Raw genomic sequence first — 27878 nt, 5'->3', positions numbered from 1 at the left:
CTCTCTCCCTCATGTTACACACTGCAGATGCTGGAAATGGAGCTATGCCCTTTCCCTTTTACAGAGGTTGGGCCACCCTTCACGACCACTCCCCTGCAGTTTGTATGGTCTGGGCAGAGGAGGGGCTACAGAGCAATTCTGGCCAGGCAGCTCCAAGCTGTGACAGTAGCAAGAGCGGGGCGGGTGTCTGAGCAATAAACCGAGAGCGAGAGAAGGGGAATGGGCGGAGGAAACTAGGGAGGCAGAAACAGCAAAGAGTGAGAGAACAGGAGCAGGAAAAAGAGGCCCGGGGGAGAGGTGAAGGCACGGGGAGGAGAGCAAAAAGAGATCATGGAGCTGCTCCTGTGGCTCTGGTCCCAGCTTCGATCCTGCGGGAACAACCTCCCAGCCCTGGGCATAGCCCTCACAGTCTTCGCTCTGCTGTTTGATTTCCTGAAGCGCAGGAAGCGCTGGAGTCGCTACCCACCAGGGCCGAGCTCTCTGCCCTTCCTTGGGACCATGCTGCAGATCGACTTCCACAACCCGCACGTCTCCTTTACCCAGGTCAGTGCCAGAGGGGCTGGAGAGCCCAGCGTGCTGGGGAGCGGGGCTGGTGGTTCGTTAATGCAGCTGGTGCGGGCTGGACGGGTTATTTGACCGGCCCGGGGCTTTTCCAAGGCAGGAGCCGGCAGTGCCCCTCGGGGCGGGGGGGCCCTAAGGCTCTCTGCTTCTCTGCTTCGGCCTTGCTCTGGCTCCGGACCCCAGAGGGCAGCATTCCACTCCGGAGTCCAGCCCAGTTCTCTGCAAAGGTTGTGATAGCGCTGGAGGAGTGTGACCCCCACTGCGCACCCCCCCCCCCGGGACACCCCCCCCACCCGACTCTTTACCTTCTCCCTGTAATTTCAGTTGGAGACATTGTAGCGTGCTGGGCTGTTACGCAATATTAGCACTGTTAAACAGCTGCTGCATTCCCCCTCAGAGGTGGGTGCACTCAGTGGTGGGTGAAGTGGTCCCTTTATGTACCATCCGTATCCTCTGGGATGAAAAGGGCTAGCGAAAGATTTATCGTATATGAAAATGCATTTGTCTCTGCTCAGCTCCCTCCGTTCATTCCAAAGTTTCTCTGCTTTGGGGACGTGGAGGCAGGGACGACCGCTTCCTTGTAAGTCACCAGAGATGATTGAGCGTCTGAGCGTGGAAACCGGGTCTTGTTTTCACCATGCGGTAGAAAGAGCATTTGAGTTTCCAGATCAAATCGGATTATGACAATGCTAGCAACAACACTTTTGACCTGCAGCTGTTTTAACTCCACATTTTTACTAACAACGTATTATTCCCTTTTCTGTCCTTTTACTTACAGAATCTTAGAAATTAAAGGTAGAAATGGCCTATTCTTATCCACCCCTCTCCCTTCTGGTGGTGTGCCCCTGAGGGCTTTATCCCTTTTTAATAACCAGCAATGAGGCTTTCATCACTTCTGCTAGGACACTTCCCCAGTCTAATACACCTCTCGCTGAGGTTGTGTTTCTTGCTGTCCAGAGTCAATTTTCCATTATTTAGTTTCATTGCATTACTCCTTCAACCAACCTTAAACAATTTCACTCTGTCCTTTCCATTTGCACCTTTCAGATACTTGCAGGCATCAATCATAGTCCCCTTCCTTAGATATTTGACCAGTCTATATATTTACCTCATTTTATCTTTCCTCATGAATCAACCCATCCAGCTCCCTAATCTCGTTGGCTGATGCCCATGTGGCTTTGAGGAAAGTTATTGTAGAAAAGCAGGAACACAATATGTTGTGCTTTGTGTTTTTCATGTACACAAAAAACAAGTACTTGTGGTTTTTCTCTCCCTAAATTCTTGGCCCAGAAAGGCATTTTCTCTTGTATGAGTGGACAATCCTCAAGAAATCCCACAAAAAGCTGAAAATAGGTTAAATTTTGAGCCTAAACTATTTGATGATTGTTTTAAACTGTTCTGCTTTGTGCTCTGCAATGCCTGTCTGTCACCAGGGTGCAGTGGCCCTGGTCCTCGCTCACATCAGGCACACTCTGTGCTGGCGGAGTGGTGCAAAGTAGCCTCAAAGCTAGTCTAGCCAGCCACAGCGCATTCAGCCAGGACAGAGGGATAATCCAAAAGCAATTCCTACGGGATGCTTTCCTGTAGCCCAGGGGCATGGGCCATGGTTTTCAGTGCCCTGCAGAATCCCAGCTGCTGAAATTGCCTCTCATGGTTCTTGAAAACTGCCACGATTTAGAAAGGCCTTCAGGCTAATCTAAATTACTGCAGGGGAACGGGACTGGCCTGGCACACATGACCAGGAGAGTCCAGAGGTATCTTAAAGAACTTTGTACTACCCTCTCCTGCGTTGCACCACACAATTGTTGGCTGCGGGAAAGGATCAAGGTTCATAATTAGAAAACTCAGATTTGCAGCCAAGAACTTAGAAGCATGACATTCTCAATGAAGTTTACCTGGTTTGCTTTGGTCGAAGACCTGAAAGTTGCTGGGCACGAGCTGAACACCTGCAATTCCATAGGTGCCCCCTCCTCAGGTTTCCCTTGAGTGTGGAAAAAGGGCAGGACTTTTATGCGTCCCCTTTCTAGGCATGTCTGGTCTACACACAGTTTTTGTATCGAGTTATGATTTCAGTCAGGGATGTGATTTCTTCCCCGACCAAAATAGTTGAATCAGAGCTGCATTAGGGCACTAGTCAACGCCCTAACATTTCCCTTTGTCTGAGTGTCATTGCCATCTGCTGTAATGCTCAGAACAGCATTGGCTAGGATACCATCATAGTTACATTACATTTCATAGCGGCAATAAGCCATCTCCTGGCGAATGTATTTGGGGTAATGCACCACCCACATAGGTTAAGAGATGGGGCAAAGAAACGGTCACGCTTTCGGGAGTGGCTCATGAGTGAGAGTGCTCCCACTGCCCCGCTGCCAGAGCTCCGGTGGTGCTTAAAAGGGTCCAGGGCTCCCCGCAGTGGCCGGAGGACCGGGCCCTTTAAAGCACTGCCGGGGAAGCCGGTCCGGTCCGGCATGGCGTACTGACTCTTGCCGGTACGCCGGACTGGCTTACTTTCACCTCTGCCTCCTGGACAGGAGTGCTGGACCTCGGTAGAAGTGTGTGGGAGAACATGGGGCTCTGCCCCCTCTGTGACCCTATCTTTCCTCTCTTCTTCCCCCCAGGCTCTGCCCTCTCTGTGGCCCCACCCCCTGCTCCTTCTCTTTCCCCTGAGGCCCTACCCCCCAGCCAGCCTGGAAGCCCAAGCCTGGCTGTGGTAAGAGCCACCCAGGGAGCCTGGCCACAGTTGAGAGCCCCCGGCCCCCTCTGTTCCGGCACCCCTGCTCCTGGATCATTGTAACAGTCTTACCATGGAGTCACAGAAAGTCCCCTTAGACTCTCCAGTCTATCTTGCCACTCAGACAAACTGAACTTACTGATAAATGGTCACCAAAAAAAATCACCCCACATTCAGCTTATTCCCGCTCCCAAGAGACCAGTCACTTACGCCAGATCAGTTGGTACCCTAGATCTTACACCAAAGACAACACCTGTAGCCAATCCTGTAATAAATGATCTAAAGGTTTGTTAACTAGGAAAAAGAAATTACAAAGTTATTTGCAGGTTCAAGCAAGCAAACATATACTCACAGATGAGTTACCATCTAAATCCTAAGAGTGACCAAGTTGCAGTGATGTGTCTATTCAAAGTGTCTTTCGGGGCAGACCCAGCAGGCAGCCCTGGGGATCTCTAGCCCTGTCAGAGTTCAGACAGCCAAAGAGATGGAAAATTTTCCTGTGACTTTGTTTTATTTCCTTCATTCAGCTTCCAAGTCCACAGAACAAGCTTCCTTGCACAGAGCATTTCCAAGGGGGGATAGGGCCATTAAGCAGTCCTTTGTATTGCAATGTTCCTTGAGCCAGCTGATTTTGATAGCCCTTCTGGATGGGGTGGGGGAGGAGTCCTGTGCCTGGTTCACAAGCGCAGAGCGGACATTTGCAAAGTTATAAAGCAAAACGTACAGATTTTCTCGTGGCGTGGAACACCGACATTGCAAGTGAGATTAACGCCTGCAGCAACTCACAAGCATTTCATAGCCTAAACACGAAATACATTCTTGTAAGACTAATACCTACTTTGAGCAAACTAACATACAGGTGACCTGGTCTGGTTTCCAGCTATGAGTTTGTTAGTTCTTAGCTAGTGCCTGCAGCCTGGGCAAGTGCTGGCACCTCGTTTGCCAGCATCACAGGAAACGCCCTCCCCCACCCCCAATCCCTTTTGTCAGTAATTTTTATTTTGTGTGTATCTGTAGGCAGCACTGCTGTACCCTCTGTGGTGATATCAGATTTCATAACCGAAGCAAGGTTGGGCCTGGTGAGTACTTGAATGGGATATCGCCTAGGCAAAGCCATGTGCTGCAGGAAGCGTTGTAGAAGGCTGTCTGTGTCAGTGGTTAAACCAGTGCCACACCAGGAACAATGTATGCTTGGGTCTGTTATCCTTGAAGACACCAAAAGAGGTCCTGACCTCTGGTAGTTGTTAAAGACCCCATCTGGCTTCCAACGAGATATTTTCCCCTTTTCTTTTCTTGGCAGCTGAGTAAAAAATATGGAAATGTCTTTAGTCTTCAGAATTGCTGGACTAATCTGATAGTAGTGAATGGATTCAAAGCAGTAAAGGAAGCATTGGTCCAGAAATCAGAGGACTTTGCTGACCGACCATACTTTCCTATATATGAACAGATGGGTTATGGAGAGAACTCTGAAGGCAAGTACCTTGGAAACTAACATAGTTCTCTGGCAGCATTGCAGGGGGACTGGCTTTATCATTTGAGCTCCTGGAGAGGTTGAAGGGGACTTAGCGAGTGAGCTGGAGTCTGCCCCTGACGCTCCCTCTCGCGAGGAGGAAGTCAGGCGAGATGGAACTGGGGACTCTCCTTCCCAACTTCAGCGCTGCAACAACTACTAAGACAGGGCCGTTCTGAAATGCTCAGTGGGATGTACATGCCAATCAATACCGATTGGCTGCCACTGTCAGAACTGGCGGAGTCCTACCCCTCACCATATGTATGCACCTTCCTCGGCTTGTAAAAAAAAGTAACCTCCTTCCAAGGAACCTCCAGGACCCAAGAGTGAAAGTGGGGGAGGGTAGAAAGAAAAGCAACCTAAAAGGGAGGCTTGTTGGGCTGGAATCCTCTCGGGTTATCCCAGAGCACTTTCATTAGAAAGATTAGAGCTGGACAAATATCTATAGAGTCACATCTTCTCAACCATGGGCAGTATGTGAACCTCCCATTTGGGGAGGCTAGTTCCCTGCCCTGAGCTCTCTACTGCAGCTGGAGAAGCCCTGCCCAAGCCACCGCCGGCCTGAGGCACCCCGAGCCCTGGCTGGCTGGAGGAGCTCTGAGTCCTCCCGCTGGCCTGGGGCCATGGTGGGGATTATTCGCAGAAGTTTGGGGAGGCTTAGCCTCCTCCAGCCTCCGTTACACACCGCCTATGTTCTCAGCTCACCCTGGCCCATACTCTGGCCAATGCAGGAATGCGCCCTATAGTATGTTCTCCAGTGCTTTCTCCAGTCCAATTTTAAATGACTTGTGGTGGGGAATCCATGAATTCCTTTGAGAGACTATTGAGTAGTTTAGTCAATCTAATCATTGGGAAATGTTTTCTGACATCCAGCATGAGCCTCACACCCTAAGGGTATAGCATGGCTTAGCTCCATTGATTGCATCCGGTTATACGAGCTGCGGATCTGGTCCTGAATTTCATCCCCTTACTCCTAGCTATACCTTGGACCTCCCTGAATAATCCCTCTCCTTCTGCACTAACCACCTACACCTATGAAGGCTGAAATAATAGCTCCCATTAGTTGCCATTTTGGCCAAGCTATACTTGGTTCCTTTTATCCTTTCTCAGAAGCCAGTCCCTCCAGCCCTATTTTGTTGCTGTCCAGTGAATTTTGTATGGTGCTTCCCAGAGGTTATTATGTCTCTTGTTTGTTAATATTTTCCAGGGGTGGTGCTTGCAAGATATGGTCATGCGTGGAAGGAGCAAAGGAGATTTGCACTCTCCACCTTGAGGAACTTTGGGATGGGAAAGAAATCCTTGGAGCACCGTGTGACCGAGGAAGCTGGATTTCTATGCTCTGCGATCAGTTCTGAAAAAGGTTTGTGGCATCCAGGGAGATGGGGCAGAGGAGCCGTGTAACTTCCATAGATAAGGAAATGAAAGGGTAATATGACTGATTATGAAGGAAGGAATAATAACACAGTATCTCACATTTCTACATAATCCCTGATAGCCAGAAGGATACTAAAGTGCTTTGGAGACCAGACACATAGTGATCATTCATCCAGCACTATCATGAAGCCACCTGTGGGGTCGAACCTGACAGCTGTTTTAACATGACAGTTTGTGATGGGAAGTAAAAAAAAAACAACAAAACCCCGACACCTCCAATTGAATGTGCAAGAGGAATTTTAGGTTGGTAGAATGTAATTACCTCAACTGGAATCTGGTGAAGGCATCAACACTAAGACGCTTCCAAAACATGCCATGACGTCTTTAAGGACGTCACTTTTATGCCTCAACTTAAAAATGTCTGTAGCAGCACAGTAACATCTGTCTGTACACAGGCGGCCCGGGTTCAGTCCCGAGGCAAGGAGATGAGTACTGTTACCTGCATACAATTCTCTGTTACTTGCACATTCTGGGGGCACCCACTTGACCCAGTTCTTAAGGCTGAAGGCGTAACCCTCTTAATTTAGACACCCACCCTTACCCCAATCCTAGGGCTCAGGGCATACCGTTTGGGGGTTTGCAAGATCTTTTACATGTGAAAGAGCCTTACACAGTAATAACCTCTATTTATTAACAATTACCAAGCAGAATACACATGGTAAGCGTACAATGCGACAGGGCTTATCCTGACAGTACCACTGACTGAATCCGCAGCAGAAACCTGCAATTCTTAAGTTTTTTCCATGGTGATCTCTCTTCCAAGTATTGAGCAGGCCCAACCCTGTTAGTCTGTGAGACATCTTTAACTTCCCCAGCTTACATGAGCATGGACTTTCAACTGGTTGTTCCATAAGAAGTCTTGAAATGTTAGCGGTTCTTGCTCAGTATGTTCCATGCAGTGAGGGGCAGGCTACAATGATGTTGTGCCTCCTAATGTCTTTGGTTGGTCCTGTATGTTTTTCAGGTCGTCCTTTTGATCCACATTTTCTTATAAACAACGCAGTTAGCAATGTGATCTGCTCCCTCATCTATGGTGAGCGCTTTGACTATGACAATAAGAAATTTCAGAGGTTGTTGCATTTGATTGATCAGGCCTTGAATGAAGAAGCTGGATTCCTGCCCCAGGTAACTCAGCATGTATGACTTGGTCAGTAAGAAGCTGTCATTTGATTGATCAGTAAGATTGTATTTTAGTGATTCTTTTCTGGGAGCCATAGGGTGTGGTTCTCTCTCTCTCTCTCTCTCTCTCTCACTCTCTGTTATCTTAGCTCCTTGTCGTAGTACCTTGGCTGCTGCGCATCCCTGGAGTGCCACAGAGCATCTTCCGATCCCAAAAGGAGATCCTGGACTTCACAAATGAGCTTTTGAAGGAGCACAGGATGACCTGGAATCCTACCCAAAAGAGAGACTTCACTGATGCTTTTCTACAAGAGATAGAGAAGGTAGGAGGAGAGGGGCAGGTGTAGATCTCTTTGGCTCTGTGAATGTATTAGTGATGGGAACACTCCATGTTAGCTTCCCGTGTTGTCAAGTTTAGCAATAGGATTTTGCTTGTAATAGAACTGGTATGAACAGCTCGCTATTCTATTTCTTCTGGTTTTCACTTATCTAGTGAGTTTAATGAGTTCACGCTCAGAAATCAGCTGAAGAATAGGCTGAAACATGAAACAAGGAAACGTGTCACTTTTGACAAAATTTCATTTAGAAAAAAATGAAAATGAAACATTTTGATAGGCTTGAAACATTCCATTTTGAGGTTGTCAGAACAGCACTGCAACAGGGTCGGGTCAAATGGCTACAGGAGAGTAATAGAAGGCAGATATATTAGCCCCAGGTTAAGTAGGTCCCTTTTCCCTGGGTAAGGTAACAGGGAAGGATTTTTTTTTTGAAAGAGAAAAGAGGTTTATTTGTAACACTTACAAGAATTACCAAAGGAAACAAAACAACTATGCAACAAAACAACACAAACAGAAGGTATAACAGAGCAGCTTTCAGGAGGGAGAAGTGTTCAGGCTAGCCTGGGCCCAGAGCAGGGGGGCTTCCTCGACACTCGTGGTCTTCCACCCCCTCGAGTTACCTAGGGCCGCGCCCAGTGTCACCGATCCTCCCTCTCCTGAGACTGCCCAGCAAGATGGGCACGGCTGCGGGGTGGGCGGTTTAGGGGTGGGGGGGTAGACACCCATGTATTATAGGACCCCTCTTAGATGACAGTAATGATGGTATCCACAGCGGCAACGGCTGGGGCTGGCGTCTCTCCCTCTTCCCCTCAATCAAAGGGTCAGACGGAGGGAACCGGATGGGGTCACCGAGCAGAGAACCCTGGACAGCGCCCACCGCTCCTTGAAGGCATCAAGTGAGTCGGTGGACGCCGCCCAGAGGAACTCCACCCGGATACGTGAATGTACTGAGGATCGGAAAAAGGCCCTACAATCGCAGGACGTTTCATGGGCCAACCTCCTCTCTCTGGTTTTATAAATGGCTGTTTTAGCCAAGGCTAGGAGGAGGTTGACCAGGAAATCCCGCGATTTTGTGGGGCCACGGATGGGAAGTGTATAGATAAAAAGGTGAGGGGAGAAATGAAGCCAGAAGCGCAATAGAATATTTGTGAGGAGCCGGAAAAGGGGCTGCAATCTGGCACACTCTAAATAAACGTGCGCCAGGGTTTCCCTCACATTACAAAAAGGGCAAGTATCCGGGATGGGGGTAAACCGTGTCAGAAACACGCCCGTGCTCACAGCTCCGTGAAGGAGCCGCCAACTGATGTCCCCGACAGGCCTCGGGACCAAGGTGGAATACAGGCTGGCCCATCGAGGTTGCTCACCCTCCAAAGGTGGCAGGAGGTTCCGCCACTTTGTATCGGGGCGGGACACCAGGGTGCGGGCGTGAAGGGTGTGAAGCGGGAATGTGTATAAATATTTCCATGGTGCAATTTGAAAACTGACCGTCTGCAGTTCTTGCAGCCGGCTTGCAGTGAAGGGGTGAGGGGTTTGTTGGGATCGGCAGGGTGGGGGCCCAATGGAAAGGTCCGGCGGGCTTGGGGTAGAGGATGGGTGGGGTGCGCCCTCACGCAAGGCTCGGTTGACATAAGCCCAAGCAGCGGGCGTCAAGGCGGCCTTCACCTCCTGAAGTATGCGCCGGGGGGGTATGAGGGCTGGAGAGCCCCATGCGCCGAGCGAGCATCAGGGGATCCAGCCAGTCTCTCCGGTCGTAGTCCAGGAGGTCTCCGACCCTCATGACTTCCGCCAGGACCAACCTCTAGCGCACCGAGCGGGACTCCGCCACCTGCACACGGAGTTGGGGATTGTGCAGCAGGGGCTCCATGAGGAGATCTGGTCCCACGGTGGCCACCACGGACCTGGTCGTTAGAAACAGTTTCCAGGTCCGGAGGAGGTCCTGGTAGAAGACCGGCAGCCCGGAGAGGTCTCGTGGAAAACCTCTCGGACAAAGATAAAAGAGCTGCCGGTCGTATCGGAGCCCTTGGAAGCGGCGCAGGAAGGCGTGCGCCAGTATGCTCCACGCCGGACTACCTGCACCATAAAGGAGCCTCTGCAGGGCCTGGAGGCGGAAGACATGGACCTGGGTGTGTAAACACTTCAGGCCCTGCCCTCCTTCCTTCAGGGGTAGATGAAGAACTCCAACAGGGGCCCAGTGCGTTCCTGACCAGAAGAACTCTAGAATCAATCTCCGGAGGTGGGTCAGGAAACCTGGGGCCGGGGCCAGGGTGTTGAGCCGGTACCAGAACGTGGACAGGACTAGTTGGTTAAGCACCAGTGCTCTCCCTCGGAGGGAGAGACATCGGAGTAGCCTCGTCCATTTCCGGATCCGCTCTATCACCCCGCCCTCTAAATTTTGCCAGTTCTCCGGCGGGGAAGGGTGCGTGGCGGAAAGGTAAGATAGATAGAGATAGAGCAGTGGACCCGCACTCCACCGGATGGTCTGAAGCGCGGGTGGGAGGGAGCTCCCCTGCCGCCAGTCCCCCACCGCCAAGCCAGAGCTCTTGACCCAGTTGACTCGGGCAGAGGAGGCTGCCGAATAGATGGCCTGGCATGCCTCCACTCGCGCCAAGTCGCCCGGGTCCTGGACCACAAGGAGTACGTCATCGGCGTACGCCGACAGGACCAGCCGCAGCTCCGGCTCCCGCAGCACCAACCCTGTCATCCTCCTGCGGAGGAGACAGAGGAAAGGCTCGATCGCCAGAGCGTACAACTGGCCCGAGAGGGGGCACCCCTGCCGCACTCCTTGCCCGAAGCTGACCGGTTCAGTCAGGGTCCAGTTGAGCCTAACCAAACACTCCGCAGAGGCATACAGCACCCGAAGAAAACTCACAAACTGAGGTCCGAATCCAAACGCCTGCAGAGTGCTCAGGAGGTACCCATGGTCTACTCTATCGAACGCCTTCTCCTGATCAAGAGACAGGAGGGCGAACGACAGACCATCTCTCCGCCCGAGTTCCAAAAGGTCTCGGACTAGAAATAGGTTGTCAAAAATGCTGTGACCTGGGACAGTATAGGTCTGGTCTGGGTGGATCACGTCCGCCATCATGGACCCTAGCCGCAGCGAGATTGCTTTCGCTACGATTTTGTAATCCGTGCTAAGGAGTGAGACGGGATGCCAGTTTTGCAAATCGCGGAGGTCCCCCTTCTTCGGCAGCAAGGCGAGCACCGCTCGCCTGCACGACAGAGGGAGGACCCCGCTCTGCAAGGACTCAGCCCAGACAGTGACTAGGTCTGGGCCGAGAATGTCCCAGAACGCGTGGTAAAACTCCACGGTCAGCCCGTCCATGCCCGGAGATTTATTGGTGGGCATGCGATGGAGGGCTTCCGAGAACTTGGCCAGGGTGAGAGGCAGCTCTAGGCGGTCTCGGTCGCCCATGCTGACCGTGGGGAGTTCCTCCCAGAGCACCTCGCAAGCACCAGGATCGGTCGGATCCGGGGAGAAAAGGCTTGTGTAGAAGTCACGGGCCCTCCCACACATCTCCTCTGGATCCGTGAGGGGGGTGCCGTCTTCCGCAAGAAGGCAGGTGACGTGTTTCTTGGCCCCCCTCGTTTTCTCCAGGGCATAGAAGAAGCGAGAGCTGCGGTCCATCTCCCGAAGGAGGCGGATGCGGGACCGAATGAAGGCACCTCGGGCCCGGTGGTCCTCGAGGGCCCGGAGCTCCTCCCGCTTCTCCCGGCACGCTCCGCAGAGGGACGGGTCCTCGGGGTTGGCGGCCAGACGCCTCTCCATCTCTAAGACCTCCCGTTCCAACTGCTTTATCGCTGCATTTCGCCGTCGGCTGGTGCCCCGGGTGTAGTCATGGCAGAAGAGCTTGGTGAGCACCTTCCCGAGATCCCACCATCGCCGCACCGAGGGAAAGGCACGCCACTGCTCTCGCCAGGCCAGCCAAAACTCCCGGAAGGACGTCACGAAGCTCTCGTCCTCCAACAGGCTGTTGTTAAAGTGCCAATAGGCCGGCCCCGGTCTCTCTGCACGGAGGAGACCGTTATGGTGACTAAATGATGGTCGGAGAATGGGGCCGGCCGAATGGAGGAGGAGTGGGCCTGTGAAAGATGGAAACGAGATAAGTAAATACGGTCTAACTGGGAGTGGTGTGACCGATGGGCCTCCACCCGGACAAAAGTGAACGTGGAAGTGTCATCTGGGTGATGGTCACACCAGATGTCCACTAAGGAGTGATGTTCAACTATTCCTCAGAGAATATTCACGGCGGCCGGGCTCGGCTCGGCCCCTAAGTGGTCCCATTCCTCGAGGGTGGTGTTAAAGTCCCCTCCCAAGACTAGGCACTCATGCGAATCTAGGGTGCCGAGAAAGTCGGACACCCGCTGATAGAATTGTGGCCGCCTTAAGCTCATTTGCAGGGCATAGATGTTAACAAGATTGACCACGAGCCCCTCCATACGGACTCGAAGGTGCAGCAGGTGGCCCGGCACGGCCTTAGTGATCCCTAGCACCTCGGGCCGTAGGTTGGGGGAGAACAGGGTCACCACTCCAGCTTGCCAAGTCGTGAAGTGGCTGAAGTATACCCCGTCCCCCCTCTCCAGGCGCCACCTGTCCTCGGCGGTTGGGTCCTTGTGGGTCTCCTGCAGGAAAACTACAGAGTACCCCCCTTCCCGAAGGTAAGAGAGCACCTGGGACCTGCGGAGAGCCATCCTACAGCCCCTGGTATTCAGGGTTGCAATAATAAGAGGCGTCATGCGGAGGGCTGGGAGGTGGGGGTTTCTTGTTGGTGGGGGTGTTCATGGCCCCCGGCAGGTTGCGTAGCAACCCGTGACCCATCCCGTGGATGAGTAGATCGTTTCGGAAGCCGCGGGCTCGCTCGTAGGCCACAGCACCGCGCCTTCCTTGCCCCCTGCCCTCCTGTATAAGGGCCCTTGTGGCCTGGAGGATTTGGTCAAAGTCCCCCCATAGCTGAAGAGCCAGCTGTACCCTATTGCGGGCGCCACAGGTCTGTTCTAGGAACTTTCGTAGTGCATGCCACAGCTCATGGGGCGGTGGGGTTACAATTTCCGGGGTATTCCCTGGTGGGGCTCTTAATACAGCCTCGTGGTCCGCTAAGGCGGGTAGAGAGGGTGTGGACCACCGACGGGGCGTCTGACAGGCTGGGGTTATTAAATTCATTTCACACCTTGGGGTGGAGGGGGATGGCAGGGAAAAAATTGCAACTCCTAATGGGTCGCGACTTGAAAGTGCAAAGACTGCTTCTTGGGGGGGATCTGCGAAAGGCGGGAAGGAAATAACCCCAGGGGCGGCATTAGCATTGCAGGAGGAGGGGACTTGGGCAGGGGCAGGGGTAAGGCTCTGGGGTTCAGGAGCCAAGCAGCTAAAGGAAAGTGCCTCCTGAGCAGAGTCAAGGGTTAAAGGGTAAGGGAGGGGGCTCCCAATAATGCTAGGCGCTGGCTCCGTGGTGGTCTTGGCGGCCATGGCATCAGGTGGTGGACCACCTTCTGCAGGGTGCTCGCCCGGGAAGGCAATTAGGGGGAGGGAGCATGGGGAAAGGGGGGCTGGGGTAAGGTTGCCAGGCTCGAGGTCAGCCGGCAGTAGATCATCCTCCCCCTGGGTGACCGGGGTCAAATCTAGGGCCTCAATCTCCGCATACACGGAGGAGAGGCCAGCTCCTGCTACCCCGGGGGCCTCTCCTCTAGGGTCCGCCTCAACGGTCGCCTCGGGGTCCGCGGGAGGTTCGGGTGATATCCAGGCAGAAGGGGCGTCCTCAGGAGTCTCGGAGGGGAGGGTCTCCCGTGGAGGGGGGATTCTGCCCTCCAATGCCAGTCCATCTTCCCCTCCCGACACCATCTTCCCCTCACTCTGGCCGTAGCAGGAGGCTCAATATCAGTGACTCCTTTCCTGGTCTTCCGGGGGGCTTCCGCGTCGGATGGATGCAGCAGAGCTCGAGCCTTCCGCTTGCCTCGCTTCCCCTGGACTAGGGTCCAGCCCTCCATAGCGTCGTCTGGGGGTTGGTTAGCAGGGGTCGTGTCAGGGGGCGGAGGCGATGGTTCAGGGGTTCGGGGGGGTAGCGGTGAGGCAGCATGAGGGGCGGGGGGTTCTCCTTGGGGCGGGCCCTCTCCTATACCTGGTACTATCCTTGCCACACCCTCCTCCATAGGCTCTGCTGGATTGGTAATAGCAAGGCTGCGACTCTCTTGCTCGCCCGGGCATTGTAGGGAAGGTATCTCTTGGGCCCGGACGGGAGCAGCGAAGGGTCGAGTAGGAGGAGGGTTGGTTTCAGGTGCCGGGCAGCGAGGGGCGTCGGCAACGACGGGGCCGATGTCCTGCCGAGTCTCGGGGGTTTCGGGTGCCCCTCCCCCCCGGGCCATAGGGCAGTCTCTGCGGACATGCCCCGCTGAGCGGCAGAGGTAGCACCGGGCCTCTCGGGTGGAGTAAAAGACCCGATAGCGGGCTCCCTGGTAGGGGACTAGGAAAGACCCCTCGAGCGCCTCTCCGTCACGCGCCCCCGCCGGCGGTAGAAGCTGCACTTGCCGGCGGAACGAAAGGACGTGACGGAGGGTGGGGTCCTTGCAGCCCAACGGGAGAAGGCTGATGACAGAGACAAGTTTCCCCAGAGTGGAGAGAGCGGGTAACAGGGCAACATTGGGTAAAAAGGGAGGAACGGAGGTGAGGACGAGGCGAACGCCCAGGTCTTCTAGCGGCTCTAGGGGGACAAACACCCCCCCCACCGCCAGGTCCCTCTCCACCGCTTCTTGGGCGGCAGCCTCCGAAGCTAAAAAAAAACCCGACCTTCCCATACATCTTGGAGGCCGCCACAATAGCTGTGGGTCCTACCACCTTCGCCAACGCCTGCACGTATGTCTCCACGTGGGGCGAGGTGGGCACCGAGAGGCAACGGACACCGTGCCTCCTGGTCAAGGTGGGGAAAGGGCCCCGGCCGCTGGTGATGGTAGCGGAGACAGGGGGTGACGAGGGAGATGACGAGGTGGCAGGCAGGGGGGAGCCCGTCACCATCCGGGCATACGTCCTGGGGGCCGGGGGAGGAACATTCACGGAGCTGGTGGAGGGAAATGCAGGGAGGGGCGCCACGGTCGATGACGAGGCCACAGCTGTGGGGGCAGCCCCTGCCATGGAGGGCCTAGTGGTTTTAGTGGGGCCCTTTCCTTTATTCCCGCCCTGACCTTTCTGGCCAGCTGGGGGTGGTTCCTAGAATCTGGGGGGACAGTGGGCGCAGCAGCGGCAGTAATCACCCTGGTGCCTCCTGCTGCCGGTGCCCCAATGGGGGGGGGCAAGTATTTTGACAATAGTGGTGGGGGGGACCTTGGGGGTCGGGCGGGGGGGAGGTGGGGGAGGGACAGCTAATTTTGTTAGAGGGGCCTCACCCCTCTCATTCCCTGCCATTGTGAGCAGGGAGAGACGGGGAGACGCCGGAAGGAGGAGGGGGGAGGGGGAAGCAGATTAACCGCTCCTCCCTGCTGGGCTGCAGGTGTGCGGGGGGGTGCCAAATAGGTTGGACTGGAAGGGGGGAAAAACAAAAACCGGGGTCCGGTGATGGGGGCAAGCTGTAAAATAAACAATCCGGGGGGGGGGTGTGTGTGTGGACCCACGCACGTTTGTCCAAAGAGTCTCGTTTGGTCGGCTATTGTGTCCAGTCCGAAAGGCAAAGTTCAAAGCAAACAGCTGGATCCGAAGGCAGATGGCAAGTTGCCAGCAGGGACGGACGGCGGGGGGGCCGTGACAGTTGTAGTAGTATTGGGGGGGGGCAGGCACCGATGGATGGGGGGGGGCTCCGTGCCACACCCCCTCTGCCGCCACAAATGCAATTAAACCACAGTCAAACTCCCCCCCACGAGAGTGTAATTCAGAAAATTACTCAGTCTTATGGCTCCCTTCACGATGATTTGTAGCTTCCCTGGGTTATTTCTCCTGTCTTCTGAAATCTTCTTCTCCAGCTGTGTTGGCTGTGTTCCAAGGCTTCCAGCAGGCTGAGAAAAATTACAGAAATAAGCTGACAGCAAAACAGCTGGGTCTGGGGGCTTCCACTCCCCGCTCTGGATAGCAGATTGGCAATCTTCCCCCCCTCCTCCGGGGGTTTCAGCTGAGGCAAATAGCTGCACCCGGGAACAGGCGTGGGGGGGTGCTGGCGAAAGTTGGCAGCTAACCAGCACTCAGCAACGGCAAAGAAATGGCAGAAAGACGAAACGAAACAAAAAGGCGTCTGGCCCAGTCGGAGGGGGGAACTAAGGCAGGTTCAAAAAGTAAGAAAAATCCAGGCCAGGGGGCTTTAGGAAAGAATAGAAAGCAGATAGCTGAGGAGCAAGCAAAGGACGTTCCGTTTCCCAACAGGGAAGGTTCCAGAACAATCAGGAACCATCTGGAGACAATTAAGACAGGCTGATTAGAACACCTGCAGCCAATCAAGAAGCTGCTAGAATCAATTAAGGCAGGCTAATCAGGGCATCTGGGTTTAAAAAGGAGCTCACTTCAGTTTGTGGTGCCCGTGTGAGGAGCTGGGAGCAAGAGGCACTAGGAGCTGAGTATGACAACGTGGACTGTTGGAGGACTGAGGAGTACAAGCATTATCAGGCACCAGGAGGAAGATCCTATGGTGGAAATAAAGAAAGGGTTGGGAGGAGGTCATGGGGAAGTAGCCCAGGGAGTTGTAGCTGTCACACAGCTGTTCCAGGAGGCACTCTAGACAGCTGCATTCCACAGGGCCCTGGGCTGGAACCCGGAGTCGAGGGAGGGCCCAGGTTCCCCCCAAACCTCCCAACTCCTGGTCAGACACAGGAGGAGTTGACCTGGACTGTGGGTTCACGAAAACGGCCAAGCTGAGGGCTGCCGTGAAGCTCCAAGGCGAGCAAATCTGCCAATAAGCGCAAGACCCGCCAAGGTAGAGGAGGAACTTTGTCACAGCACATTTCAATTTTTCATTTAGAAATTACTTCATTTCACTTTTATTTTATTTTATTGTTTGTTTTATTTTTATATTTTATTTTTATAGTATATTTTAAATTTTGATTAACCTGAAACCGTTTTTAAAAAACTTTCATTTTGTGTGAAATTTCTAAATGTCAGCTTCTTCTTCTGAGTCGTAAACAAAGCAAATTACATTGTAATTGGCTCTTAAATAGCATATTAGTGATTGCCCATGTGAAGTCTAAGTCCAAATTTACAGAATTGGTCTGAGAAAAATTGAGATAAGAAACCCTTAGAAAACAGACACATAAAATCCACAGCATTACAAAAGATAGCCGGACTACTTCGTGCTGCGATCCTGTCATATCTTGTACGCTAAGCACGGTGGCCCTGAAGAGTACTTGGTGGGGAGACTGTTGGTTCAGTAGGTAGCATTGCGGTCCTGTTCTCATAGAAGCTACCAGGGCAGGAATAGGGCCTGTCAGATTGTTATTCCCAGGTACGTATATGAACTTTTGGAATCCTGATGTTAATTGGTTGGCTAGCATGTTGGCTGCACCCTGCTCGTTACTACATGGAATTTCTGACCTGATCAAGTGAGAGTGATCACACTGACCTCTTGAGGTTGCAGAGGCACAAATGTCTAAGACTGACTGGAGACCCTCCTTTAACTCTGGTGGCAAGAGACTGTGGGCAGAGTTTCCAGCATGTATGCTGAGTGTACTGAGCAGCATCAGCCAGTGGGAGTCTGCCGTGCCTGGGTACTCCTCCTCCGTCTTCGTAAACTCTTCCAGGTGCCTTTGGCAGTGGTGCTGGAACTGGGGGTGCTGCCGCACCCCCTGGCTTGAAGCAGTAATAACACAGACCAAATACATGGTTTCCAGCATCAGCACTCCCACTATAAAAATTGTTTCGGCACCCCTGGACTTTGGTGGGTCAGAAAATGCTGCTGAAATGTCCACCAGCGCCTCAAGGAAACTCTGCCCAATTCCTGACCCAGGCGTGACAGCACAAGCAAAAAAAGTTCTTGAAAAGGGGCCTCTTCCATGTTGCTCGGCAGGCAGTGCTGGCAGGCTGGTCACGCTTCCTGTAACGTGCAGGGTGGGCATGAAGCTTCCCCACAGTCAAAGGCTAGAGCGGCCACACTCTGGGGGGGTGCTAGGGAGTCTGGGATATGGTTGGTTTGGCTCAGGTCTGCCTGCTACTGTGTGGATGCCAGAACCCCAGGTTCACGCCTGGGCTCGAAAATTCTTAACGTAGGGTTTATAATCAGCATAGACTTCTGCAGGGGTAGTCAATAAATTTTTGTCAAGGTCCACATTTCTTGGTCAAGGTATAGGCAAGATCCAGACTGCAGAGAGAAAAAAACCAATAATAATAAGTATATAAAAAGATTTCAGGGTCTGTTCAAAAGCATCTACCAGTCCAGATTTGGCTTGCGGTCTACCTATTGACTATCCCGGTGTAGATGCTCAAGCCCATGGTTCTCTAACGCAGGGTCAGCTGAGTCAAGTGTCCCGAACCCTGGGCTTATATTGCCTGTGTAGACATACCCTGTGTTTTTGGAGGAGAAGGTCCCGAGCTTTATTCCTGATGAAGTCTATGTTGTGTGGGACAAATTGTTACTTTGAAATGTATGTGACCAAGGAGCCATTACAGCATGTGTTGTCATATGTACGTGTTTTGCTGCACTCTGCAAACAATTCAACCTTTCAGTCTGAGAATATGAATTACCACTATCTACAATTCTGCTCCTCTCTCCCCAAGAAAAATCTAGGTCAAATCTTGCTCTCCTTTGTTCCCTTAGGCTAAAGAGCATGCGGGGAGCAGTTTCAATGACAACAACCTTCCTATGGTAACAGTTGACTTGTTTACCGCTGGCACTGAGACCACTTCCACCACCCTGCGCTGGGCATTGCTGTTCATGCTTCTCCGCCCTGACATCCAGTGTAAGCAAGGGGACTGGTGGAGATGTGACCGGTTCTCCCAACCCTGCATCTTCCACAGAGAACTTCTTAGCATCTGCTGTCACCTTTGTGTTCTGGGGGTATGAATCATAGAATCATAGAATCATAGAATATCAGGGTTGGAAGGGACCCCAGAAGGTCATCTAGTCCAACCCCCCGCTCGAAGCAGGACCAATTCCCAGTTAAATCATCCCAGCCAGGGCTTTGTCAAGCCTGACCTTAAAAACCTCTAAGGAAGGAGATTCTACCACCTCCCTAGGTAACGCATTCCAGTGTTTCACCACCCTCTTAGTGAAAAAGTTTTTCCTAATATCCAATCTAAACCTCCCCCACTGCAACTTGAGACCATTACTCCTCGTTCTGTCATCTGCTACCATTGAGAACACTCTAGAGCCATCCTCTTTGGAACCCCCTTTCAGGTAGTTGAAAGCAGCTATCAAATCCCCCCTCATTCTTCTCTTCTGCAGGCTAAACAATCCCAGCTCCCTCAGCCTCTCCTCATAACTCATGTGTTCCAGTCCCCTTATCATTTTTGTTGCCCTTCGCTGGACTCTCTCCAATTTATCCACATCCTTCTTGAAGTGTGGGGCCCAAAACTGGACACAGTACTCCAGATGAGGCCTCACCAATGTTGAATAGAGGGGAACGATCACGTCCCTCGATCTGCTCGCTATGCCCCTACTTATACATCCCAAAATGCCATTGGCCTTCTTGGCAACAAGGGCACACTGCTGACTCATATCCAGCTTCTCGTCCACTGTCATCCTTAGGTCCTTTTCCGCTGCCGTAGAAAGAGAAGCTGCCGTAGCAGCAGTCACAGCAGTGATTGGGGAATAATTCCAGTGGAGCACTCTCTGAGGGGGAGAGCAAAGACCTGTGGGAAGGGAGAAAGGAGAGAGCAAGCCTCTGTTCAAGATTTCAGTGTCAGAGGGAGCACTCACCACTTTTCTTCATGACAAGTGCACTTTGAGACCCTTGTAGCTACTTGGTAACTCTTCCTTCTCTTAGGGTCTCTGCAGGGATAAATGCTAACCTGCTTGAATGTGCTAATGCCAGAGGCACAAGTGGGTCAAATAGAGTATGGATAAGGTGGGATGTCTCGACCAATGAGCTTATTGGCCTATAGAACAGAGGATGACTGTGTAAGTTGGGCTGAGTAACCGAAGATGAGTGTGCTGTCCTTCAGCTCCTAATTCCGCATTTCTCTCTTTCCTACTGTCTATGGGGCTTGCTCTGCCCCCTTGCCCTCAGCCAGGTAAACCCTGCCTCCCTTGCACTCTTGCTTTCAGGTGCTTGTAAACTGCTCAGTGATTGGTAGGAAGGTGGCTAACAAACTCACCGAATATAAACCCAGCGCTGTACAAATAGACAGACCATTCCTGCCCCACAGGGTTTAAAGCCTAAGGGTAAATGCATAGGTTCCCCATTTTTATGGTGTTGATGTACATCATTATGTTGCATTGAGGAGGATGTAAAGTGTCTTTTTCCAGGTAAAGTCCATGAGGAAATTGATAAGGTGATTGGCAGGGACAGGTCACCCCAGATGGAGGACCAAGCGAACATGCCTTATACCAGTGCTGTGATCCATGAAACTCAACGTTATGGGGATATCATTCCCTCTGGAGTTCCTCACATGACATACCGGGACACCGAGCTCCAAGGCTTCTTCATTCCAAAGGTATCTATGGCCAGGCAGGGGATGCAGACCTCCTCTCCCCTTGCAGACTTATGTCCTGCAGCTGCAGACATTCCATATGTGAATCTCCCCAAGGTTCCATGCAGAGGGGGGTGGAGCACCAGGCCCTGAATCACACAACCATTGGCGAGTTATCAAATGTGCAGTTTTAAAAGGCCTTGGGCTTCAGAGACAGCCTTGTTTATGTGGTTAGCTCCATCTTGAACAGGTCTTTGGATATCTGAAAAAACAACGAATTGAGCTAAGACACTACTAAGGATTTCAATCCTTACAGGGGAGACTGTAATTTTGCCTTGGGCACCTTCTAACATTCAGTACATCTGCTTGAAGGTGGAGAAAGGTAATGCTGACTGACTGTATAGAAACTACCGGCTAGGTCAGCAGTTCAAATCCAACACAGTAGCAACTAACACACTATTATCTGAAGGGTGTTCAGAGGCCACTGTGCATCTCAGTCCAGTTCCAAATGGACAAGAGACAATGACAGGCAATTACTGCCTTCTTTGGTGAGAGTCTCATTGGAGAGACCAAAGCCACACAGTACTCAATTCCACTTTCGCCCCTAGAGGAAGCTCCTCTAGCTCAGGCCTGAGGCATGTGAGAGGGGAAAGATCTCGCTTTTTCTGTGAAGACAATGAGAATTGCGGTTTGGAGTCTCTCAGTCAGCACACTCTTACCAGAGCTAAAATTAACTTGAGAAAATATTTGAAGCAACTGGGGGAGTTCATCTCCTGAACCTCATTAGACCATGAAAACACCCCTTGCATACTCTTAGTCTAGCTAGCATGCAATGGACAAGGGCTTTAGAGCATATGCTGTGCACTGGCTGGGGCCTTGAAAGCGTCCCACTCCATTGTGCTGTAAGATTATATAATGAGGTACCTGAGCTGGGTTCTATGTCTTCCTCTGAAGCATCCTACAATGGCCACTGCTTGAGATGGGATATTGAATGCAGAGGGACTGGCCTGTTCTGGTGTGACAATTCTTATGTACCCTGTTCCTTCTCTGGGGTGGATCAGGGGACGACAGTCATCACTAACTTGACCTCGGTGCTGAAGGATGAAACGGTTTGGGAGAAGCCGCACCAGTTCTACCCGGAGCACTTCCTGGATGCAGATGGGCAGTTTGTGAAGCGAGAGGCCTTCCTGCCTTTCTCTGCAGGTAAATCCAAGGGGAGGAGCAGCTGGCAGAGGCCATCCCTGTGGAAATGAGACACAGTGCATGAGATGTGACCCACTATAGTTATGGGAAAATGAGTCTCCTCTAAAGCAAGATGTCCCTCTCATCATGAGAGCAGCTTCCTCAAGGGGAAGATCAGTGCAGTCTGTGCTGAGCTGGGCCTGTTCTTCATGAGCATGCTGCATCTCCCCAGAGAAACTACTTCATACTCCAATAGACACAGGGACATACTGAATGCAACACATTAATCCCTTCTGCACTCTAATGGAAAACCTTAACTACAAGCCCAGGAATCTGTTCAGAAACAATGTGCACGCAGGTGAGGTGTGTGTTATTGGGAAAGGGACGAGGTCAGAGTTAAGGCTTTCTGTTAAAGCATGATCAAAATTGCTGTGTCCCACATGCTTCTTTATCTGTTGCAAGGCCCCCTGATCAAAGGAAGGTGTTTGTTCGTGGAGGCTCTGGGACCACTGCAATGGGGAACATGGATCAGTCGGGGATAAAGGGGAGATGAATGTTCCCAGTTTCCCGTATGCTCTCAACTCACCAGAGAGATGGGAAGAGGGAAATACTGATTCTTGGATACACACCAAAGGAGGCCAGCTGTGGCTGGTGGAGGGTCTGTAGGGTCTGTCCTAACCCCTCTGGACACCACATCAGCAGCAGTGGGAAGCCTGAACCAGTGGGTCACTGCCTCTGCCAGGCTTGTACGAGTGCAGCCCAGAAGTCCCAGCAGTGTGAACCATGAGGACTTTGACAGGAGGGTCTATGCACTGAGCAGGATTATAGCTTTTCCACAGAACCTTTCCCAGTGACTGGTTGGTGCTCTCTAGGTTTGTTTCAATGCAGCCAACCGTTTCAGTGGCAGAGAGGGGTTGAGGTCCCATCAAAGAAAAAAATGTGACACAAACTTAGTTAGGCAGCTTCTAACGCATTTCCAGGATACTCTGGTATTGGCTCAGCGGGTACATCTACACTTCAGACTGGGGGTGTATGTTCCAGGTTGGGGACACATACCCACGCTAACTCAGTGATAGCATGTAGGAGCGTAGCCACTGCAGCGTGAGCAATGGGCGGGGCTGGCCGCAATGAGGATGATCCCGTCGAAGATGGTAGGTACCTGCTCAGGTGGCTAGCCCCTCCCACTGCTTGTATCCCCATGGCTACACTTCTCTTTTTAACACACTAGCTAGCTCAGAGTTAATGGAGGCACGTCTCCTTGAGCTGGAGCTTACACCTACCGAAGTGTGGACATATCCTTGGTTAAAAGCCACTTTTGTTTTTCATTTTATGATTTTATTTTAGCCTGTAAACAGGTAATTGAGCAGCCAACTTCCATTTGTGCCAAACTGCAGTGTAATCAGAGTTTCCCTTGCACCCTTTGTCAGTGCCTGCCTTTCACTCTCTCTGGAGCAGCGGTTCCCAAAGCGCAGCTCACAACCCCAAATGGGGCTGTGCCAGCAGCACATGGGATCGTGGCAATCCTTTGTGTGCAGAGGACGCCATTTTGCTCTGTACAGCATGACCTCGCATGCACCATATGTAGGAGGTCACACCTGGTGGGGGACACCATTTTGTAGAGCAAAATGGCGTTCTCCTCAAGGGGTGAGCTCTCCCTTACGGTGTGTCTGAGATCGTGCTGTGCAGAGGACACCATTTGGCTCCTCCATGTAGTCTGGGATTCCGGACAGAAATACTTCATTAAAACGGGGTCACTCCGGAAAAAAAATTGGGACCTGCTGGTCTAGAGCCTCACAGAATTCAAGAATGGACTTTTGTTAGCTAGCTCAGTATTTGTACTTTAGCAGCACAAAGCACAACACCTCTACCTTTCCTATTTGCATTGGCCACTGTTGGAAGACAGGATACTGGGCTAGATGGACCTTTGGTCTGACCCACTATGGCTGTTCTTATGTTCTTCAAATTTCAGGGCCCTGGAGACATTCCAGTTGGAAGTAGAAATTGATGGAGTCAGGTATTTTCTTTGATGCAGTCTTGTTTATTTATAAGGAATGTACAAAGTCCTGCTCCTCTGAACTCAAGAGGAACCAGTAACAAAAGGAGCAGGTTCTTGGCTTATGGCCCAAAGCCTCTTTTGCCAACAGACCCAAAGCTTTTCTCTAGGGTCTCGCTGCGCTCACAGGCTATTACTGCTTGTCCTTCTTGCTTTTGTCTCTGCCTCTCTCTGTTTTTGTCTGTTCTCAGTTTGTGTGTGTTCTCTCACAGACTCACAACCCCCTTCCACTCCCCCTCATCCTGGTCACAATACCAAGTGGAACTCCCTACCCACCTGATGCTAGTTTCTGGGTGGATTCTATTCGGCCTTGTATTAGGTGTGGCCCCTTATGTATTTCTTACAACTATCGTAAGTGACAGGCATGTTCACACATGAGTTTGAATGAGGTTTTGAGTCAACCCATAACAAGGTGTGACCGGAGTACCGAGGCGGGGGGGCGGGCATGCTGACATTGCTCAATTAGGGCAGACTGCAAAGAATGGGGCAGACAATTCCCAACAGTGGTGGTTATTGTAATACTTAGATTCACCAAGCCAGCAACAAAACAGCTTCTACAATACAATACCTTACTGGTTACCCAGAAGCCAAAATACAGTTCCCTGAAAGCAACCCACCCTTGAGCTCCCACCCAGACACCCAAGTCAGATATGATGAGGATTACTGAAAATCTTGTTCATCATGTAAAAAATTTACCAATCCCAAAGGATCGGACACATTGCCCATCAGGTTAATGAATATCTCAGATCTTACCCAAATACACACTTACAGCCCATTCTTATTAACAAAACTAAGATTTATTAAAAAAGAAAAAAGAGAGAGAGTATTGGTTAAAAGATCATTATTCATACAGATATGAACAAAGTGCTTAGGTCAGTTTCATAGTAGAGTGGGTGAGCTCTAGAATTTCAGAGAGTCCTTTCCAGAATCAGTTTTTCAGGTTCTTGTCCAAAGTCCAATATCCAAGATCAGGGTGATCCAGAATGGAGCTGGAGACCTCAGTCTTGTGACTCAAACTTCCCCTGATGAAGGTTAAGCAGATCTGAGATAAGAGGCTCAGGGCCCTAGAGTTCTTTTTATAGTTGTTCAGCAGCCTCTTGACAGCGTGCAGTCCTTGGGTGACCAGTAGTGGTCTTGAAGTAACCTCCTATTTCCTAAGCACCATTGCTAATTAGTTACATGAATTAATGTAAGGCAACTGCCCATTGCCTGCCATTTACAGGAAGTTTACTACATACTTCAAAGAGAAATGAAGACAGTGCTATTACTACATTGACAGTTCATTTAATGTTATCATCTCCTTTTGATCTCTGACAGCGATAGACAGGAGCCCTTTGGTTACATTGTCAACCTCTAACAATAGGTATCTAAACCAGATTTGGGCAAACTATGGCCTGCGGGCTACATCCGGTCCGCAGGACCGTCCTGCCCAGCCCCTGAGCTCCTGGCCCAGGAGGCTCGTCCCCGGCCCCTCCCCCACTACTCCCCCAGCCACGCAGTGATGCCACCACGTAGGCAGTGGGGCTGCGAGCTCCTGCTGCTCTGAGTGTCATGGAAAGCGGGTGGTGGCACACGTGATGGGGTTGGGTAGAGGGTCCCGGGGGGCAGTCAGGGGACAGGGAGCAGGGGGCAGTTGGATGGGGTGGAGGTTCTGGGGTGGACAGGGGTCGGGGAACAGGGGGAAATTGGATAGGTGTGGGAGTCCTGAGGGGCCTGTCAGGGAGCGGGGGTGTGGATAGGTTGGGGAAGTCAGGGGACAGGGAGCAGGCGGGGGGAGCTTGGATAGGGGGTGGGATCCCGGGGGGGTGGTTTGGGGTGGAGGGAGTCCTAGGGGCAGTCAGGGCACAAGGAGCAGGGGGGGGTTGAATGGGTCGGCGGTTCTGAGGGGGACATTTAGGGGGCGGGAAGTGGGAGGGGGCGAATAGGGGGAAGGGGCCAGGCTGTTTGGGGGGCACAGCCTTCCCTACCTGGCCCTCCATACAATTTCACATCCCGATGTGGCCCTCGGGCCAAAAACTTTGTCCACCCTGATCTAAATGCACAACAAAATAATCCTTATCTACTAATACGTTTCTCAAGGTTGAATCTGGGTCAATTAGCTGGCTAGTTGTGTAACCCTTTGTGGTCCTGTGTCACACAAGGTTTCACCCAGCTCATAACATGGTCTGACCCGTAACTCATTCACTTCAGGTATCAGCTCTTAGACCTCAAAGTTTCATTTGACTATCTTCAAAGGGAACAGTCCAAAGAGGAAGATGGGGGTGTTGGTCATTAGGAACCTTTATGACAAGAGAAGGATTTTGCAGTGGCTGCGGGAGTAGATATGGGACCAGTGAAGTCTTTCGGGCTGGCGGTGAGGTGATCCTGTTTGTACGAGTACTGCAAAGGCTTGCTGCAGTGGTTTAGCCTGAGATGGGTCATTGGTGAAGATGCGTCACTTGTATTTGCCTTGAGTCCAGAAAACCAATGTCCCCAGATCGCACTTGAACCAGAATCTCCTGCCTGGTAGCATGGGCATGTTGTTCCACCTCAGATTTCTCTATCCAAAAGGCATTTATTTGCCCATTTAGATTCTAGAAGGCAAGAATTCCACAAAGAGCGTATGGGACAGATCGTCAGCTGGTGTAAATTACCACAGCTCCTTTTACATCGAAGGAGTTTTGCCAATTTAACCAGCTACAGATTTAGCCCTGTGCATTAGAGTGTCTCTGACCCTTTTGAGTCAGGCTGACTAGGCAGTAATTCCCCTTTCCAAGCTTCTGGTCCTGGCCACCATCAGAGACAGGGAATCGGATTAAACAGAACATTGGTCGGTCTGGAGAAGTATTTCCTAGTTGTTCCTGTTCACACAGGGTCTGGGAATAGGGAGACTCAGCATCTGCTGCATATGAAGGCAGATTCTCTGTTCACTCCAACCTGTGGGTGCGCAGTACGGGTCTTACTCCTTCAGTGACTAGTCATTTACATGTGATGTTGTATCCTCCTCCTCCCCTCTTTTCTCACTCCCACGCTTGCAGGTCGCCGTGTTTGCCTGGGGGAACAACTGGCCAGGATGGAGCTTTTCCTCTTCTTCACCAGCCTCCTGCAGCACTTCACCATCCGTCTCCCTGAGGGCCAGGCCAGGCCTCGAGAGGATGGACACTTTGCTGCAACACTCAGGCCCCACCCCTACCAGATCCAGGCTGTCCCAAGATAAGTGCTGTTTTCTGCCAAGTTCCCCTCATATATTTTAGGACCGCTGTAGTGCTCAGCTGAAAGATGCTCCTACTCCAACGGGGCAGCTTCTCCCGTCGGCACAGTTAAGCCACCTCCCTGAGAGGCGTTAGCTGTGTCAATGGGAGAAGCTCTGATGACACAGCGCTGTCTACCCAGAGGTTAGGTCGGTATAACTATGTCACTCAGGGGTGTGGATTTTTCACACCCTGAGCGACATAATTATACCGATATAAGCCTGTAGTGTATACCTGGCCTTAGTGTTGTGTCTGTGGCTCCCCGAAGCCACGCCATGGCCCCTCTCCGGCTCCTACGCACTCCAATGGGAGCTGCAGGGGCGGTGCCTGCGGATGGGGCAGCGTGCAGAGCCGTCTGGCCATGTCTCGGCGTAGGAGCCGGAGAAAGGAGATGCCACTGCTTCCAAGAACTGCTTGAGGTAAGCGCCGCTTGGAGCCTGCGCCTCCTGAGCCTCTCCCCACGCCCCAACCCCTTGCCCCAGTCCTGATCTTGCTCCCTCTCTCGAAACCCCTCGATCCTCGCCCTGAGCACCCTCCTGCACCCCAAACTCCTCATCCCCTGCCCCACCCCAGAGCCTGCACCCCCTCCTGCATGCCAACCCCAATTTTCTGCATGCCAACCCCAAGCATTAATGGCTCACCATACAATTTCTATTCCCAGATGTGGCCCTCGGGCCAAACAGTTTGTCTGGTATAATTCCAGTTTTGATCTTATCTTTTGCTCTTTACACAAACGTAATATGAAGGAACCACATGTGTACAGTGGGGTCCAAACCCGTGTTTATTGGAAATACGCAACGTGCCAGGCATTCCTCCACCTACACACTGCTGCTCTGGTTGGGTTCTGGCAACTTCTAAAAGAACCAGCGCATGGGGAATGGAACAATAAGGCTCACAAACTATTTAAAGGGATATTATGCTATGCTCGTACACGACACCTTCCTTCTTCCATTATACATGTTCCTTTCACTTTCAGCCCGGAAAAGGGTTAACACAGTTTCTTTGGAATAGAAACCTCTTCTGTTAGAGTAAAGCGACTATGGGAGGAATTGCCACTAATTTGCCTCAAAATATTGTGGTTTTTCCATGATAAGCCTGTAATTTGCCCTTGCAAAGGATTGTTATAATTTGAGTGATGTATACAAAATAGTAAAATTACGTTAATAAAAAAAGGACTATTTTATTCTTTAA

At 51.8% G+C, this 27878-nt stretch overlaps 1 protein-coding gene across 1 annotated transcript; it reads left to right on the top strand.

Moving 5' to 3' along the window:
- Positions 1-135: 135 nt before the first annotated feature.
- Positions 136-27878, top strand: LOC140904906 (cytochrome P450 2D14-like). The gene is made up of 9 exons (XM_073327260.1): positions 136-543; positions 4593-4764; positions 6010-6162; positions 7201-7361; positions 7505-7678; positions 18409-18550; positions 20059-20246; positions 21284-21425; positions 26475-27878. The coding sequence occupies exons 1-9, from the start codon at positions 331-333 to the stop codon at positions 26651-26653; spliced, it is 1524 nt and encodes a 507-aa protein (XP_073183361.1). The 5' UTR covers positions 136-330; the 3' UTR covers positions 26654-27878.

The sequence above is a fragment of the Lepidochelys kempii genome, chromosome 1, assembly GCF_965140265.1.
Source record: "Lepidochelys kempii isolate rLepKem1 chromosome 1, rLepKem1.hap2, whole genome shotgun sequence".
Lineage (NCBI taxonomy): Eukaryota > Metazoa > Chordata > Testudines > Cheloniidae > Lepidochelys > Lepidochelys kempii.
The sequence above is the reverse complement of the archived record's forward strand: the minus strand, read 5'-3'. Positions and strand labels throughout refer to the sequence as shown.